The sequence below is a fragment of the Trichoplusia ni genome, chromosome 8 (genome assembly GCF_003590095.1).
Source record: "Trichoplusia ni isolate ovarian cell line Hi5 chromosome 8, tn1, whole genome shotgun sequence".
Lineage (NCBI taxonomy): Eukaryota > Metazoa > Arthropoda > Insecta > Lepidoptera > Noctuidae > Trichoplusia > Trichoplusia ni.
The window spans coordinates 12,446,756-12,467,511 of NC_039485.1; the positions used below are offsets into that span (position 1 = coordinate 12,446,756).

General features: G+C 33.7%; 1 protein-coding gene and 1 pseudogene across 1 annotated transcript; one reads left to right on the plus strand and one right to left on the minus strand.

The window, feature by feature from the left end:
- The first annotated feature begins 4,224 nt into the window (after positions 1 to 4,224).
- On the plus strand, positions 4,225 to 13,641 carry LOC113496823 (queuine tRNA-ribosyltransferase accessory subunit 2). Its single transcript, XM_026876185.1, is given in 8 exon segments — positions 4,225 to 4,712; positions 5,229 to 5,472; positions 5,475 to 5,496; positions 6,064 to 6,245; positions 7,047 to 7,216; positions 9,193 to 9,395; positions 9,779 to 9,904; positions 10,685 to 13,641. Coding segments are annotated over 8 exon segments (1,308 nt in total). The 5' UTR covers positions 4,225 to 4,595; the 3' UTR covers positions 10,929 to 13,641.
- Positions 13,642 to 15,157: 1,516 nt separating this feature from the next.
- LOC113496824 overlaps positions 15,158 to 20,756 on the minus strand; it is a 29,835-nt pseudogene continuing 24,236 nt past the window's right edge.

The window sequence follows — 20,756 nt, forward strand, 5'->3', positions numbered from 1 at the left end:
ATATTTTTAAATTCAAAGTTTGTAAATATGGATTTTTGTTCCTATTTCACGCAAAACCACTACACGGATTTAATCAAAACTTGGTAAATAGATAGGTAGATTATAAACAAGATTAACGGATAGGATAGTTTTCATTCCGATTATACAACCTATCTGATAGGGTCATTTTCATTCAAATAAAATCCTTATTTTTTTCTGGCTCAAATACACGCAACAAGTAATAAAATATTGTACCTTATTATAACTTTCTTAATGAATGAAGAATTTCAATTAAATCACAAAGGTTTTAAGCTAAGATCTTTATTCTTAACCCGTAGAAAGGATAACAATACATTAAGGTACTTTAAAAAGGCCTCGAAAACTAAAATTCTTTTTGTATGAAAAAACCTTCGCATGGATACCTAAGTGAAATGTAAAAAGCTAACGTGGGTGGTACAATAAGGGCAAGTTGAAGAATACCTTATCATAACAAACTGAAAATTGAAATTTCAAACTATTCGCTTCAGGACCTACCTTTTCGAAGCTACGCAGATTATTGTATTTATTCTAACATATTATTCAAAAGTCTTCTTACGTGTGTAATACAAATTGCCCCAGGCAAGAAAACGGGTCATATAAAGATTACTCATTTTTTAGAAACAAAAGAAGCGAGTAAACTTCTTATTCTCTGCACCACTTCTTATACGTTGACGTTATATAATTTGTATATGAAGTAATAAACCAAAAGGCTGTAAGTATTAAGACATGTTTATAAGAAAAATGTTGTATCTAAAGTAAATCAAAAATATCAAGATTGTAAACCAAGTCATCTTCATAATATAATCTAAGCATAACACAATATATTTAAATAAATACACCATTTAAGCTTTAAAAGGTAACTGGGTCGTTTGAACGTGAGTTAATATGACGATATTTATATTAATGCAGCGCAAAGCCAGGCCGTGTTGGTTAAGCTAAAGAAATTACAAGATGTGAGAGAGCATTAAGTGAAATTTTGCCTCTTAACCTCGGCTAAACATAATCCCGCTTTGAGAGAAGTAATTTAAATATGGCGTCTGTGCCAGCCTCGTGAGAAACGTTGAATATTACATTTGTAAATAAGACGACAAGTTAACATGTTGATAAAGTTACATATATTACCTGCGGGTCTGTCTTCTGGCTTTGTGGAATGAAATATCAAGCAATGTTTGGTGGAAGTGCGTCGTGAATACTGTAATAAGTATATACTGGTTACCGTCTGTGGGATAGAGACGCCGCTACAAACAGTGTTAGCACCATCTCGCTTTTACAATAACAACCTTTTTGCTTTGAAAACACATACTTTTTTAATAAGGAATATAATATAATCATTTTATCGAGGGGGATGTCACTTTACAAAGATACCTAATACCAAGACAAGCATTTAATAATGACATTAGTAAAAGAATTGTCCTACGTGAGGATCGAAACCGCAAGACGTTGTGCACAGTACACCACTCAGTTATCCGTGCAATCGAGTATATACAAGCAGTAAACTGGACCTACGGCCGTAAAGAAATTAGTGGCCAGTCTTCAAGCTTCCATTATGAAAAGGGAAATTGTATTAGTCCTCAGGGAAGGCCTATTCGTCATTGTTCAAACAAATATGGCTGTCATAGACAATGGTCGTTGTCTCCTACAGTTTAGTACCAAGTCGCCTGTTAGTTTAGTACACAAAGGTAAAGAGGATTTGAATTGTTGAGTATTCCTTTTGATCTTCGCTTGTTAATAATTTTCTAACAAGGAAGAACTATCTGGAATTATTTTCTTACTAACATTCGGTACGAAACAAGGTTTATAGAATAAGAATTAAGTCAAATAATGACAATCTTAGAAGATACGTACTACGTTAAAATAGCGTAGTTCATGAAAATTTAATAAAAGCAAACCTCATCTTAATTTTTAGCACAAGAGAAAAGCTTTTCATTTCCTTATCCCGCAAATTATGTACACAAAACAAAAGAACTCTAAGCGCGGAGAAATTTTCTGCCACGTCACCTTGCTTTCCATAAATTAGCGTGTGTGAAACGAGAAGAATACAAAGCATCACGTTAAAACAATTCATGCATACATAATATAAAAGTAAGTGTACAAATAAAGGCGAGTACACATGCTGTGCAAGTGGCCCTAGATTCCAGCGAGGCACAAAGGCTTTCAGACTTTTAGCCACCATCTGCCGGGAGAGTAAAGACTTCGGATAAAGTTGTACAGATGTGACAATTTTTTGGTAACTCTTCGATCCTTTTTGGACCTATCTGTTTTTTTTTCATGCGTCTGCATCTATCTCACACACAGATTTGATTAACTCCGTCTAAAGTCATGTTGGTGAAATCCGAAGATTAGACCGCCATCGTCATCGGCCGCAGTGCAAATCAGTAGCCACTAGAGAACAAAAGTCGCAATCTGTCGCAATTAACGCAGGAGGTTACAAACATAATATCATTAGGTTTAGCTCGCCTCAGAAAGGTATCATCGCACCAGGCAATAACTTACCACATGATACTTTACATATTCTTTGCAAGACTCGTTACGGGCACGAGTGGTCCGCGTGCAAGCTAGCATTAAGTTGTAAGGCATTAATGCACCGACGCGCGGCGGCGCATGACCACGCCTACTCATACGAGAAACTATTATGCCAACTTTTTACCAGCTTTCCTGCCGTAAACTAGGTTTTTCCACTCCCAGCCGCATTAAAATCTGAGGGTGACTCACACAAATTAGCATGCAGACGTTAATATTAGGGTTGCATAAAAATTCACATGTCTCTCAAAAAGTGCTGCGCTTTGACGCAGAAATTTACTCACGTTTTAGGTATATGAAACAAGTTTTTTCCTCTTTACAGCTCACGTTTAATACCGGAAGGTTTCGTGATTACCTCGCCTAGGTAACATAATTTCATACTGCCATCGAAGTACTCGTAAAACACCAAGTTTCATAACGTCGCTGTGCTATTAAAGTTTACCATAACAAGAAATCCTTGGTATTTAACAAAGCTTTTGAGTAGTCTCTTAACTTAAACCTAAGGCTTAAAATTAATATCCAGCCGTCGGTAGCTCAGTAAACGGTCTGACGTTAAATAAAAGGTTATGAATAAATTACTGTTGCTGGGTAATGATACCGCCGCGGCAGTCAGTTCTAGTGCCAATTTACTTGAGGGAATCATTTATTATTTTGAAGCTTAACTACAATGGGGCCCACAAAAATCACCCTCGAAGAGCGTTCAAAGTGCCTAAATCCTTCTAGAGTAAGCAACTGGACTGTTGACTCCTTTGTATTTTAACTTATTGCCTGCTTGCCAATTTTTTTTTTATTACAAGCCCGCAATGTTTACCCCTTCGCCTTCTTCCCTTACTTCCCTAAGAAAAGAAAAGGTACGAATATCCACCACTATATTTAGCTATTACAAATTAAAAATAATCGTTTAGCTTTTATAGTGAAAAGAGCGTAGACAAACCTACAGCAAAAAAAAGAATCCAGAGAACACGGTTACAACCTTTATTATTATTTTAATACGCACAGTTTTACTTTACTGTGCAAAATGACGTAATGGGAAAATTACCCTACAAAATACCTTCCAGTCATAAAACTTTTCTCCCTCCAATATGCAGCGGAGTATAAATGATATGAAAATTAATAAATAACGAAAATGCCCGAAGCCATGGAATACTAAATGATTTGAAATGCAGTCTCGCATCGCGTTCTTAAAAATAAACTTCCTGTTCTTACTTATTCAAAGAGGGTTTCCAGATATAATTAATGCTTTAAAGTACCTAGTATCCTCAGTCATAAACGAGGAAACTTAATTAATATATCCATTAGATCTCGCAACATTCTTTGAAACAATAAGAAGTAAAAGGGGAACCCTTCTGTTGGACCCCACTGAAGGGTTCTTACAATTATGGTCGCTGAAATGCCTAATGTGAATAGCATAATAAATAATTATGTGACTAAGGGGAATCGCAACAGAAACGAATTGAGTTTATTGACTAATTATAATTCTTGGATTTGGTTGGGTCAAGATTTTTCCATAAGGCGGATTGTACAACCTCTTTTCTTCAAAATCAGAAACAATATTACCTACCTATAGCCTAAGTGCGAGAGGTAATTATGTAAGTACATAATTTTATTAAGTTACTAGGTACATAAATATTTATGTTTTCTGTGTTCATAAGTAAGTACGTCATAAATATTTAACTCATAACAACTTTTTCCTTCAAGCTTATTCAATACTGGATACTAAAAGCCGGGTGTAGTTAAAAAGATAGTATTCTTTGTAACTCAACTTGAAATTAGTCTGAAGACAACGTAAAATAAAACTTTTTCACATTTTAGTTAGTATATACTAGGTCTGCAATAAAATAATTATAAACTGTTATTTTATGAAAGGGATAAAGGATAAAGGCAAGAGTTCAAACTCGTAAAAATCAATAAAAAATATTTATACGCTAGCAACTCTGCACACTGCCTGCCCGGCAAAGGAAAATATTTAGGTTATGTCAGAAGGTCGCATGAAAAGCGCGTAAACACGAATAAATTATAATTTTGTTCTTCAACCAAAAATTTCTTTGAATTCTACAATGCGTTTTACAATTAAAAAAGCAAATCTGAGTGGTGAACGTATCGGCACTCTGACAGGATTCATGAAATCTCCGAATACTGTAATTGAAACACCTACTGCTGCTTTGCTTACTCAGGTATTTAATATTTAAGAATGTTAAGTATTGCTCTAAATTTCTAATTTTAGTTACAAATCACTATTAAACTAAAAATTAGATTCTTGAAATTTCTGTGTTTAGCAGCAAAAATAGTGTCGTCATCATGAATTGCATGAGGTCAGCCTTGGGTTTATTTGTTTGTTTTCCTATTATTATTATCTGACCAAGGAGTGTTACCACGGTATTTTTAATTGCAAAGTCACATTTTTGATTCATGATAAAATAAAAATTGCTATGGGTCTGCGACAGTTTAACTATGTAAATTGAATAACCATCCAAACCACAAAAAAAGCAAAACCATCTAATGCTGTGCTTTAATCTTACATTAAACAAATTAATCAAATTTTTAATGATTGTAGACCATGTGGAATAACTGGGACTGCCTCTATAAAATATGAAAAATAATAAGGTTAGAGAGTTACTCAGTAAATACTGACCTTGACCTTCAAAAGGGACTGTTAGACATTTATTTATGTTATTTTTTAATTATTCCAGGGTGGCAGTGTAACCCACCTCACAAGTGAAGTGCTATCCAAAGTGTTTACAACCCCGCAACTGCTGTGGGTACCTCTATCTAACTCTGTACAAATGGAACCAGGTCTGAAGGCCCAAGGTCAAGGTATGGCCAAGTTTTCAGGTCTCTCAGAGCACATAATCTGTGTGACCCAGCATAACATGAGTGAGGTGACTCCTCCAGGGCACTTTGAACTGGAGAAAGTACCTCTTTGGACTAAGAATGGGAAAAAATGATAACTGCGGACAGGTAAGGGTCTAAGAAGGATTTAATACAGTGAGTTGGGTTTGTTTTGTTTTTTATTTTTACTAACAAGCTTGGGTTAGTTTTCTGTATTTAATTTTTGTTGCATTTATGCCCTAATTCCATTTGATAGTCTTAAAGTAAAGCAAAACCTAAACTTACATACCATAATCAGTTTGGCACAAATATCCTTAGAAGATTAGCTTAGGATTTCAGATTTTCTTTATACGAGAGAAACTTCAAGATTATGCTTTTAACCTAATAATATATGTATCTAAACAAAGTTTTGCTACAATATTGTTAGCAAGAGTATATTCTTGTGACCTAGAAACTTTGTTAAGGTTATTTAAATATCCATACATCATAGCTATTACACAAATTGTAATAGTTCAGTGGTCTACTTACACCATCTGCGGATTTGTAGTGTTTTAGAAATTTTGTTTTTCTTTACACTGTGCTTAACTTTAATCTTTGTTTTGGCACTACATTTAAAAGCGACATAAACGAGTTTATGTAAATATTTTTAGAAAAAAAATTACACATTGTTTTCTTGCTAAAGAAATAAAATTTCAGGTATATGGATTTGATGGAACTGTACCAACCAGAAATATTTTTGGCGATTGCAGATGGCCGAACAGCGCTAAATGAAGGGTATAAGCGAGTACTAAAGTCGCTTGATAGAAGCTGTAATATGTTTGATACCTGTGTGCGTCGATATAAGGCCTCAACACAGCTCCAAAACAGTGCCCTCGTAGGTATGTATACTGTATTATACTGGCATATATTAAAACCCTAAACAAAGTCTGAGGCACTCATACATGTTTAGTCACAATTGACATTGCCACATGCAATATTATTTCTACTGATGAATTTGGCTCATATTATTATAGTGTCAAAATATGTCTATATCTACCAAATATCGTGGTTGAAATGGTTAAGTATAGGCTGTATGCGAAATACAAGGCAGATGACCCTGACTACTATTAGCTATAGCTGTAAACAGAGCACTTTCAGAATTACAATTTAATTGCAGAGCTTATTGTAGTTTTTTTAATTACATTATCATGTTTATTTAATTGGCTGCACTTGTCAAGAGAAACACATAAAGTTTTGATAACCATGAACTGATACAGTATTTAATCATGCTTTTTTCTGATATAAATTGGGTACATTTTTTGAGCATCCTATCTTAAATTTTGTAATTAGGTACAGATAATAAAAATGAATCATGCGTATTTACTCCAAAATAATTAAACACTCAAATGAGTATTTAATTATTTTCGGGTTCCATACCCAAAAATATAGGACCCTCTTACAGGCCCCAGGGTCTGTCCGTCTGTCAACAGACTGTATCTCATTGACAGTGTTAGCTAGACTTCAAAAATTAAAAATAACATTTATTAAACTTTAAAGTCTTTTTAAAGTTATATATAAGGAGCGATTGTATTTTATATTAAATGTAAAAAGTCTTACAATTTGGATAAAAAAAAAAACATCAGATTTTTTTTTTGCCTATTTGTCGAAATCCATATACTTAGTTCTTTTTTATTTTCCAGGGGTAGTCGTGGCTTCAGGGTTGTCAAAAAAACGTGATGAAAGTCTCGATCACATATTAAAAAGCAAAGACTCTCTGAGCGGTGTAGCTTTAGCAGGATTAACAGATGGAACAGAAGAAGCAAATAAAATAGCAGCAAATAAATTAGAAAATATACTACATACTATGGGTGTAAGTTTATCGCTTTTATTATTATGCCGGGTTTCGTAACTCGTAAGTCCTTTGATCTCTCTCTGGTCATGTTGGATTGACGTCCGGGCTGTGGGAAAGAGTGCACTTGTATTTACGCACACGCTTGACTACAATAATATGTCGTGAACAGCTGGCTGGAGCCTTGCAATACTAGCCGTCGTGGTCGAAATCGGCACAATTTTATTATACTGAATTTATGAGATAAATTGCATTGCAATTTCGAAGCATGTGTGCATTATCAACACTACTTGATTATGACATGATTCAATTTAAGAAATTATAATGTAACTTATAATATGCTTAAATTGAAAGATATGTTTTATGAGTTCACAGATTTAAGTAAACCTTAAAATGTATGCGTCATTTTGACGCCCACGACTAATGACATTCTTATGTTATGACTTAATAGTAGGTCATCATTATATATCCACTATTTGTTTTAGTCATCAAAAGATTAGTTGCCGTCTTTCATTTTAGAGCGAATTACTGTAGATTAATTTATTTACAACTTGATCGCATTTGAAGAGCGAGTCGTTCTGAAACTAAATGTTTTTGATATGCTCGAAAGAGGCTTATTTGAAAAAAAAAAAGTATAAATTCGATGTTCCACAGTATTTAATTTGGCCCAAGCGACTTTTTATGTACATAAATTATAAAATTTGAACTTATTCTCACTTTAATGCACAATACACACGCATTCGACGCATACCAAATTGCTCGTTACATTCATAAACATTATTTCGACGTAAGCACGGAATGTCACGTATTATTGTAATCTCTCTGTTAACATACATCACGCAATGGCATTTTATTTTAACTGCCGTCACAAGTATTATCACATACGAAAGTATTTTGTTTAACGCCACACGCAATAAAAAAAAACTTTGACGTGACGTTGAGTAATGTTTAAACAGTTGGTAACAAGATTGAAAATATGCTATAGTTTTATTTGTAAACCAGTATGTTGTTCTTATAACTCAACTAGCTGTCAGCTAGCCCGCGGACCCGCCCGTTACAAATCGAACATGTTCCCACGGGAATATAAAATCGTGAAAAAAATATGTTAATCCTGGTTATAAGCCATCCGTGTACCAATTTTTGTCTCAATTCGTCCAGTGGTTTTTGCGTGAAAGTAGAACAAACATTCATATATACAAACTTTCGCGGTTATAATATTAGTAGGATAGTAGGATTAATAATATAATTTGTAATTGAGAATTAGAACAATACAGTGAGCCATCGGTTAACTTAACTCGTTAATTTGTTTCCCAGAGCATAAAACTTATGGAACGCAGTTTCCACTCAGTTATTTGTCGCAGTCACTTGCACATAACATTTTCCTTTCCATATATGGCAAACTAGTACGTAGTAATAGTTTCTAAGTCGTCATTGCCTTTTAAGTTCACGTTGATGTAATCTGACTGGAATTGGGTGTTGACTAACTAACGTCTGTTGAGAAATAAAACGGCCGCAGTACCCATGTCAAGAATATCTATCATTTATAAAAAAAAACGAAGTCCTAATATTTGAGTCGCGTGGAGACTCCGCATCTCATTTGAGAAGGAAAATAGCCTTTAATCCCATAAGCTACCACTGACTTATCTCAGATACTCCGCTGGGCGGGCCTACTGGGTTTAAAAAGTAAACACCTTTTTAGTCCTTTAGATAGATATTTTAAAATTATTATTTCTGTCCATTCATTGTAATTTGATTAATTCATGTATTCTGGGCAAAATAAAGATACGTTGTTATAAATTAATAATTTGCGGACATTATTGCGGATATATCTTACTAACACATCATAGCATACATGTATACTATGAAAATACGACATCCTACTTGACGAGACACGTCATTGTAGTTTACGCAGAAAAAAAATTGCGCATGTGTTATTTGCCTTAATTTTTATATCAGGCAATAATCAAAGTATAATTTATATTATTTTAACATTACAGAACGCGATACCAAATGATCTCTTAAGGATAGTAGAAGGGTGTTGGAATCCAGCACTCATAATGATAGCTATAGAACACGGGTGGGACCTGTTCGACGGCGCCTACGCAACTAAGCTTAGCAACGCGGGTCACGCCTTAACTCTCAACTTTTATACGGAGAATGAGAGTCGGGAACTCTGTATTCTAGATCTGAATGACGAGAGGTGAGTTTACTAGAGTATTTTCATACTTATGTACGCAAATACGTAACAACAATTTCACTTTGTTTTAATAACGATGTTGGTATCCTTGTTGTATCATTTTGAAGATGCAGTTTAAGTCTGTAATAGACATTTTTAATGTATTCTTAGCCATTTCATAACTTCCTTTGACTTAAACTAGTTTTAAGTGACTTGCTATGAATATTTAAAGTAAAGCTTGTTTTTGTTCATATAGGTAGCCTAGACTAAACCTATTTTTTAATTTATATTTACCAACTAAACGAATATATATTAGGATCGTCTTATTGTATTATTTAACAGAACTGAGTAAATTATGTCCTTCAAGGTTGTGATTCTATCATGAGGAACCATAATTCTTATTTCAGGTTTAAAGAAGATTTTAGTCCGGTTTTATATGGGTGTGAATGTTTAACTTGTAAGAAACATACGCGGGCGTATATACGTCATCTACTAAACACAAGGGAGATGCTGTCATCGGTTTTATTGAGCATGTGAGTAATAAACTATTTCTCATAAAATTAATAGTGAATTTTATGTACTGGAGTCGTTATGCTCTTCAATATTTATTTGTTTTTCTGATTCATTTGTTTTCACTTTCGTCTTGAAACTTTTTGTTTTTTGTTAAAAGTATTCATTTTAATGTTGTATTTGTAAGTAGCTTTTGTCTCCTTTGTATTTTGCTTTTGCTTTTTTATTTTTTGTAGGGCGGCTGTGTTCATACCAGGAAACCAGTTACGATGCCAACATTACGACCTGTTTTCTTTGTCTTTTAATTTAAAAGACTTAACTTGTTTAACAAGAACAACTATTAACGAACAGCCACAAATAATTAAATACGTTACTTAAACTGTAATTATATCGGTCGCCTCAGCTGTCACCTGCGTAATTTGTAACTTGCATTTTATACAGCGGGTAGGAAATGATAGCATACGTCTTGAATTCTTGGTCGTGTTTGTCGGTTCGATGCCTTTCCTTGCTATTTAAACTGGTTGGTTGTTTTAGTTACCTGTAGGCTAGGTTAGGTATTCTATGTTTAATGTTCTAAACGGTTTTTGAAGTAAGCGGGAGCCAGATATAATATATTAACGCTAACGCTTTTGATTTAATTTCAGTATTTTGCTATCGACTAAGTTTGGACTCCAAAACTGCATATTTTTGTTGCACAATTAATTACTGACAAATTGACTATTACCTACCTGTTATTCACTTACAGTTTCAAGATTACGGCTTGTCTTAAATACTTACTTTTTATGTAAATGTCTTGTTTCCAGCCACAATCTCCACCACTTCGACCAGCTATTCCGCCACGCCCGTCTACACATAGCTGGCAACACATTCCATGTTTACAAGAAACACATCATCAAACAGTACGAGGCCTTCAAGAAGTACGAAGCAGCCAACGGCGTCATCATCAACGACTCGGACAAACCCTTCAACGGTATAACACAAATAAAGAAGAAAATCAAAGTGAGTGACGACGAACTGCCCACTATTAAACTAGTTAACGGTAGTTAATTATAGTTATAAATCGTACCTTTGTTAGAATAATTAAAATTAAAACAATAATTTATATTTACGTAGATAATATTTGGTATCGGATTTCTTTACCCTATGTGGCGGTCTAATCGATCTGTTTTGGTTTTACACCGCAAGTCTCCGATGTTTCTTAAGAGTTTTGTCTCAAACTTTCGAATTAAATTATTTATCTGTATCGGAGATATTTGTCTTACTGAATAAACTGCGCAGTATGTAACGCACACATACACCTCTCTCTCTGTATGTGTAATTGCGTAATGACTCGCCGTCTATTCAGATGCAATTGTTTTATTACAAGATGGCCGTCCACATGAAATTTGATTCGGTGGTAATTGTAGAGACCATTTTCACTTGACTTCTTGACTTTCGACAATCGACAGACAAAATTATGCTGTAAAGCGACTGAAATAGAGCCTAAATTCCAATTATTTGTACACTTTTTTTGTGGGTTGAAAGATTTTATCGATAGAATAAATCGTCCTGTCGACGAGTTAAAGCTGAAAATGGTCTATTAGTCTAGACATTTTTTTATTATTCCCAATGTTATTTTGTGATAGTATAATCATGTGATTAGAACCAAAAAATATCACTGGTATTGTGATTTTAAATTGTTTTCAATTATGTTTATTTGTTAAATCGTTTTCGGTTGAATTTGTACGGCGCGGCCGCCTTAATAATCGGGTTATGTTTTTTTACACACTTTAAGTGTATTTAATACCTCGTATATTTAAGTTTACTTCACATTTTCCTATGTATTTAATGACACACTAGCCTAGTGCCTTGACTTCATGTCCATGTCAGTTATTTTTCTATGGCTAACATTCTACAAAATAAAACAATATTATCGCCGAAGTTTTGTATCTAGAAAACCAATGCATTATGTCTTATCGAGACCTTGTCGTAATCGACAGTTTGCAATACTGGTAAGGATAAAAAATATGTTGATATCGGGTATTTATTTGGGATGCAACCTTTATATGAAAAATCAAAACGGTACACCAATTAAAATGAAAATTTATATTTATTGATTTCTGTTACCAAACTAGAACCATTTCTGGCTGTTTTTTTTTTATTAATTTTTTGGTGCATGTCTTATATTTAATGTACTTAAAGGTATAATAACTTAAGTAATTCTAATGAATAAGATTCGAAACTTTTTAATATGTTGCTATTGGTGTTCTATTTTTTAAGATGATTTAATGAAGCGTGCATTTGTTAAGCCGCTGATACAAAATTGGTTATACGTTTGATGTTATGTAAAATTAGAGAAAAAGATTATTCTGCGGCAAATCAAATAGTTTCATACACAAAGACAAACAAAAGATAAACTTGATCTCTTTCGTTCTCTTCAAAAAAAATATAGTGGAATAGAAAACGGTAGTTACAAGTAGGTTTTAATCAACGCGTCTTACCTCATTCAATGGTTTCTTAATACTTACGATTAAACCATAAGGCTTGGTGCATTTTGTCTGTATATATGTGAATTTGCTCATTCACCAAACCGAGGTTGCCTTAGACATATTCAAAGGAAGGTTGAATTTAGCTAGGGACCAGTGTAGTTCTTTTTGTAGCTAAATTTATAAACCTGTTGTTGCTTGCCGACTATTGTAATAAAAAAATAAGCATAAAATTTGCTCAGGTAAAAAAATATCATTCATTTTTTCAAATTTCTGGTTTTATGATTCCCGCAAATTATTAATAGGCTGAGGTATCCTCAATTATTAAGAACAACATTAAAAATGGCCGGAAGGTCTAAGTAATATTTATCGTGAATGTGGAAAAGAGATGCCACTCTACGCTTTGTATAGCGCTGTCACACTTCCACATCCATGAAATAGTGCTAGGCCCCTGGTGCAAGCAATTCGCGCATGTAGTAACTGTTGCTATTGTATACTTACGACATAACGTGTTGCTTATTCCTAGTTAAAATAATTAGTTAATTTTTGTTTTATAATTTTAGTGGTTTTAATAATTGAATAATAATTAAGCGTTATATTATTAACCTCGCATAAAATGTACGGTATTATAAAGAACCGTGTTCACAGTGTGACTGTTAGACCATTATTTATTTATTTATGTATTTATAAGAACGAACTCCGGTTTTTAGAAGCTTTATACAATTGGTTTCATTTCAAGTGTGCCGATAAGATTGGCAACTGTAATATTCAAATCTGCAAGTCTTTCCTTGTTATTTAAGTTATAAAAGCTTCTTCAAACTGGATGTCTTAAATAAGTTAACATTTAAGCGACAAAACAACGATTTTGATGTTTAGGTCATTTTCACTAGTTCAGACCACCTAACTAAAACCTAATCAAACGATTCAATAGAAATACCTCTTTAATGACAGGCCGTATTCTACCTTATGTACAAAAAATAAATATTTATTCTCAAATCCATTAAGAATACGGTCTCATTACTAAACACAACTCACCTAAAAAAAGTTCTTGTATCTGCCGAAATCGATTAAACTTAAATCGATAACAATCGATTCAACTTTCATCGATGGCATTAAAAATGAGTGAAAATGTCCTAACAAGATATACCTAAAAACTAAGTGACGCTTACTCTTGTTACCTGCCTACCTACAATAGATAAATCGTGTTAAATATTTATAACGTATGTATTCCGCCTGTGTACCGTACATGTAGCTTTACTGTAATAGTACAATTAAATATACTTAATTTTAAGATATATTCATGTTTTTCTCATAGTATGTAAGTGTCTTTAAAACTTTTTCGGAAACAATTGGGAAATATCAAACTAAGATATATACTCGTGTTATCATGTTATAGAGTTTAAGAGTTCTTGTAAATTAGGGCTCCCAAAATAACAAAAAATCTTGTGCTCAATAAGTTCATTTGCCGCGCATTATTGGTAATGTTAGCGAAAAACCACTCATACATTTGCGAGGGTCATCTTGAGGAGATAACATTATCTGTGGTCTACATCAATAAGATGGTAACAAAAAGCGTTTATTAATTTTTTTCTGCATGCTTCTACACGAACGATCTGAATGCGGTAACTTCAACTTGTTTTCAGTACGCCTATGGTTTCTGAATAAAAATGGAAATTCTCCAAGCTAATTAACACGAGTACCTACCTTCTTTACATTGCAATGCTGGTGTGCTGACTTACCTATAATGTTTGTAAAATTAGCATATTTAATAATAATAGATGTCAATCATCAATCAAGCAATCTGGCCTATCGAGGTCCTCTGCTGGACATTCCTTCACGTTAATTCATACCATGGCAATAATATAAACATATTATGATTCTATTAACCCTAAAATTATACAAATTGAAACGAAACATGACTTAGCATGTATAGAGATGTAGATACAGAAACGTGTTTTAAGTTTCGGAAAAACATGGCGTGTTTACTGTTGCGTCATTTACATGGTGATTTTATATGATGCAATTTTGCGTTTCACATGGAAACACGTTTGAAGATTTTTTCATCAAATAATGCTTTACCTACACAGGGATCGAAACCGCGACACGTCGCAGTGAGCTTTGCGTGATGTCCTCAAACAACGATGTTTGAGGTCATGTGCAATAATGACCATCTAATGTGTTGTACAAAGTACAACTCTCCAAGGCGCCCTCTGATCGTGTATTATGACATGACCTCCACTAGCTATTTCAGTTGATAAAAAAATCATTTTAACACACCCACGTTATTACATATCAAAATTGATATGAAATACGCGATTGCTGCAGTTACTTATCTACATTGCGGTTTGATAACGGCATCGTATGTTAAGATAGGAGATTTAGATTAAACTTCCAAACTACGTTTTATTTTATAGTGCAGACGGATTAATGGACACGAGCTTTCCTTAATCGATTACTCTTATCGATTAAGGAAAGATTTATTTGTCTGACCGAAGTGAGTAATAGAAATTTAATTGAATTATGTTATTTCAGTTCTCGTTTAAAAGATTAAACTGTAACGGTTGTCATGACTCTAAATTGAGTCTTATCTGCGCTCTACCTTAGGAATTTTATATCTTTTGGGGAATTTTAGTCAAGTGACATGTGCAAACTCAAAACAAGCATTCGTTGACCACAGAAATGCTTTTCCTATACAGGAATCGAACCCGCGACACGATGTGCTCTACGTGTTTGGTAACTCTTACCACTCGGTTATCCGTGCACTCGAAATTCACTTGAGGCAGGATAAAGTATGATAGCAAATAAAAAACATTGTATTAACACCTTTTACATATATTTTACTGACAATATTTACACAATAATTTATTTTAGTGACCACACTTATTGAGCTAGGCATATTGTATGAAATGTGCATCAAGTATGTATTAATGTAATCGAATTACATTACAAATAGAGTAATAATTTATATTAAAAGGATTTGGCAGGATTTTGCTTGACAAAGTCACATTCCAAATACTATGCGTTCATTGCTATCAAATAGATAAATACATAAAAATGTTCGATGTTACAACTCAACTGGTTTATAAAATATAAATATTTAAAACTGTACTATGCTAATCATAACAATTTATATATATAATACAAATAAATTATTGACGCAACAAACATAGTGTATGAGAATTCAACTACTATCAAGTATAGTACAATAAAATTTGGCGACACAATTGTAAATTTTACTAAAATTGGCACATTTTACTGTATCATTAGCCTACATTTTCTAACGTGTAATCGCATTAATAAAATCAATAATTTATATTGAAAACAATCCAAGTATAGTCAGATACCTGGATATCATATAAATATATGCAGAATCAGTTCAATTTTTAAAAATATTTAGGAAATCATGACAAATTACTAACTAAGTACATTTCATTATGAAACATGAGCTTTCATTTTCTCTGTATGCGGAAATCTATTCATTTGTTTATTTGCTCTTAAAGGTGTATTTAATGTCTATCAACTAAAGTGGAATAAAAAATTGTAAACTCTATATAAATAATAACAATGCACCAGGCATTTTATAAAGCAATATTTAGAATGTTATACTATTCACAGTTCAAAGAGAAAATTAGAGCAAACATGTCCCTTCTAACGTCTAATGTGATACAAATAGTACAAAAGCATTACCAAGATCTCATTTACGTACGGAACCGACGAATGTGATATGACAGCTGATGAAATTAATCATAATTTTGAGATCCATTCCGGCGCGAGGCATGGTAGCAAACAGAACTTTGTTCCAATAAGCTTCACTTCACTGCACTAACGCTAACTATTTTAAGAGTTTTCTACAAAAATGTTAGCTTAAGTCCCATTCACTGGATAACACTATTTTAAGTATCACATGTCCTTCTCTTTCTTTTCACATTCAATGACATTATACTGTATTTACTTCCGGCTTGTACACTATACAAACTCATTTGTACCCGGCGTGTTGAGAGGTTCTTGGGCCTGCAAAGATAACACAAACATTAGCATGATTCATTACTCATGTTACTATGACTGAGCTACAACATCTATGATCTAAGATCAATCAATAAATTGCAACTAAATCGCTCTGCGACGGAAATTTTTGAGCTCATACACAGCAGCGTTTATTCTACTATAACTTACCATAAATAATGCCCTCGCATGTATACGCATGAAAAATAAATGTATCGGCAGTAAAACATTATCAGTTAGTCTATGTTAAAGCATAGGCAGATTACAAAAATCATATTCACTATTTAAAAGGGACTATATACAGCATTTTACACCTACCACTTAGGGCCAGTTATTTGGCAACTATTATTTAATACTGATGCGGTAAAAATGTTGGCACATTATAAATTGCCACAATGTTTTAAATCTAAATGAAAATATTTCCTATAAATCCTTAAAACAATTTCTAGTAAATATAATAACTCTAAATACATCAAGTTTAAAATGTCTTAGGCAGACCTTATAATATTTACTATAGTAAAATAATGCTAATTTCACAGTGATATTTACAACGTTGTCATTTGGCCAAGTTACTCGGGGAATAATTCATTCAACACAAGAATTACAAGTGGTTTTAAAATAATCTTAGTTTACAGTAAGAATATGATACGAAAATTATGATGAGTTAGTGTTTTGAGGCACTAGCTCGTTAATTGGCTTGGCGGAGGGTAGTGAGTCCTTGTACGACTTATCTAAGACTGTTTTGTATGTTAAGCGTACACTCCATAGCTGTCAGTGCTCTCACCTCTTCGCCCACAGTGCTGGGGTACAGCTTGCTACCCGGAGCGTAGCCATTCTTCTCGAGCGCGAATTGGTCCTCAGTCGTCTTGCGGTAGACCGGGTTGTCGAAGTTCATTGATGTAACATTACGGTGCACGTAATGTCTGTGCATAACCACTGCGATCTGAAACGAGTAGTTATCATTAATTTAACACGTGATATCTATTTGATCTGTTGGGAATGATACGTGAAGGCCGAAAACTTGCTACATCAAAGGCAAACGCAATTGATGTCTATTAGGCGGGTGTTCTGATGTAATTGACGTCAGTAGGACATTAAAGCGACACAATTTAGCAATTAGGAATAGTAATATGATATACTTTTAAAACACTGACTATTGTGTAATACTGTTTGACGTGGAAAAAAACATTTGCTTTTATGACACACGAAAAAAAATCTGGAATCATCTGAACGTAGATATGTTTTTGAAAGAGTTCATTATCATATTGTTATTTTTTAACGTAACACTAGTGTGGCATATTTTTTTTTAAGTTGGCTATCAATCATAGTAATTACAGCGTAAAGGCCTTCAATGAGATAAAAAAGTTGGACTATTAATAGGTTCTACACAAAAAAATGATTATTTTTAAACCTTGATAAATATTACCGGTTATCTATCAACCGTTACTTTGACTTATGACGCGAATTTTATTATCAATAATTTATACTTAGAGCAATATTTTAATCTATACGATATTATCAAACAGTGTTTTTAACCTTTTTAGAGTTACCGCAATTCGTTTCGGTACGGTTCGCGGAACAATACTTTAGTTTTTCTTTTGTAATTTGAAATAAAACTTTTGCATTCATACAGAACAGCGATCAAAAACAATTAACAAAAGAGAAACGCTCCTACGTATTGGAATGTTAAAGAGAAAAAAATGCTTACGGTCACTCCTTCTTGGAATGATAAATAAATGCATGACATAATCTCCCGAACTCATTTTATAATTTTAGTTATTGAGCTTAGGTAATATTACCGAGAATTCTTTAGATAACAACATAAAAAGTATTTATATTAATCTCGATTAGTGTTTACGGTGTAAATGTCCGTCCCATTTACCTGCCTCAATGTGGGACGTTCGAGAACTATAGACCGGTCACCGGATGGCACTAGAAAGTTCTACGAACTATATTGTCTACTTACCAGTCCCGCCAATATAATGATTCCTGAGATCACAGCCACGACAATGCCTGCTACCATGCCGGCATCGCGGCCGCTACTTGAGATTCCTGTACCAGTCTTTGGAGTTTCAGGGATACCTAGAATGAGAAAAATACAATCATTAATGTATGTTAAAATGACACGTTCTGTTGTTAAAACCTTGCAATGTATTCAACACACGAAGAGAAAGTTTCATGATTTTAATTCACTTCACGAATTTAATTATAAATGGACCAAAAGTGTAAAGTATTATATAAAGAGTTACATGTAAAAAAATATAAATACGTTGCAAAGTTTTATAATTGACTGAAGATCAGTAAAAAAAAATTTTGGGGTGTTGAAAAAACAAATGAAATTCTTCCACCAAAAAAAGCAGTAGAGGTGATTTGCGAAAGTAAATGTTAAATTAAAGAAAGCAACGTTAAGAACAAATGAATAACACAGAAGTGAAGAAATGAACGAATATTTTTTTTTGTTAAATCAAATAAAGTGCAAACTAAAAGAAAATACATATTGGCTTTGGTTAATTAAACATATTTAGGTAGGTATACCTAAGAACAAATTTCCTGGTATAGAAAAACAATATTTATTCAATGTCCATCTTCGTTCTGTAGATTATTGTCAACAGTTTAATAGAAATATTAGAAGAAGTATGACGACAATGTTATATTGACGTATTACCACATCGCGGTGCACAGTGCGTAAATGTTTTCAATTTTCTTACATCTAATTGTCAATTTAACTTCATGTACGCGCGGGCGTCTTAACCCGATCGCACTAGACATTCTATTTTAAGCTAGTGTCAATGAAACGTGCCAACAAATAATACTTAACTAAAATATCCTAACCTACTTTCACATAACACATTTCAAATATTTGCTTGTTGAATAGATCATTATATCATAATTGACAACGTTGATTTGTATCAAATAAAACAGGGCAGGATGTTCATTGTTTTGTTTAACAAAACCTAGGTCTGAATTAGAATATAATGCACCCATGCAGGTACCAAGTTTTCGAGTCGAGTGACTAGGTAACATTTTATTCAATGCCGTTCGTAAAACAATTCAGCTTCAATTAACTTAATGGTATCTATGCACTATGTTTATTGTCAGTTGTCTAATTAAATTCGAGTAAAATTGTTGCTAATGTAACCAAATAATTTGCCATATTGTTAGTTGCAAAACTGTTTGTTAGTATTAGTAATCACAAACGAGACATTATGCGACATGCACCCAGCTCATAATGAATCTGTGTGTCTTCCCGTCATCTTAAATGTGATGTTTCCGACTTTAGCACAAAATTAAATAAAATTATAATACGTTACCCTCGAGATTTAAGTTTTTCAGGGCGTCTGGCAAATTAACCAAACTGATTTTTTCAAAATTATAATGAGATTCTTTGACGGGTTTCTCTGTGGCGTCTGGAATCCTTTCCAGTGCCACTCCTTTCAAGAACAGATCTATAAACTTCTGATTCTTGTTTCCCAGATCTTGTTGATCAGTTTCCCAATACGCCTTCATTGGCTCAGCTTCGGGGTCCACTGTGGTCGTGACTGGAGCCTCTGTCTCCTCGGGCGCTTCAGTTGAATCTTCACGCTTCAAGAGCCCACGTCCCAACTTCAAGAGAAGGCCTAGCCCTTCTCTTTTTATATTCACCATATGTGTCAAGCTTTCCCGTTAATCATTCGCATTCAAAATAGTTATACATCGGTTTGACAACTAGCAGATTGACATGCCCTGCAAATCAGTCAAGGAATCCCAAGTTGAAGACACACAGATATTGATTGATCATTCACAATGAACTGTTGTTAGTTGATGGCCGTGGATGACTATTAGTGATGTTCGATACCCATTACCTTATGTTTATATGGGCGAATATTTATCTTATCAAACGATGTGATTAGGTGAATCAACCCATCCATGAAGCAATCTTAAATCATAATCGTGGCGTTCGATCAAAAACAATAATAACTCAAATTATGGATAAAAATATAACACATCTGAAAGCAACCTTGCGTTGCAGTTGTTAAATACGTTCACTTTCGTTCCGGCGAACTTGGTTTTAGTGGTAACATATCGAACGCCACGAAACTGATTTATTAACAAACGTAGCGAGACAGATTAAAGGAGTAAACGGGTATAACGATAATTGTATGTATGTCACCAAAATACTCACTGGTTACAGGTTTTTCCTCGATTACTACAGTTTCATTTGAACCAATAGTCGGTTTATTATGCACCTCCACATCTGGTTTTATTGCATCTGTAGATTTTATTAAATAAACAACTTAAAAAGTCTTCCAAATCCTTGTTTTCAATGTGAGTTATTGGATAGTAACTTGTATGTTGATCACACAGCGAAATTATTTACACGTAAGCACGGCACACGCGACTCTTACGGAGTTCCGATATGGAATGAGAC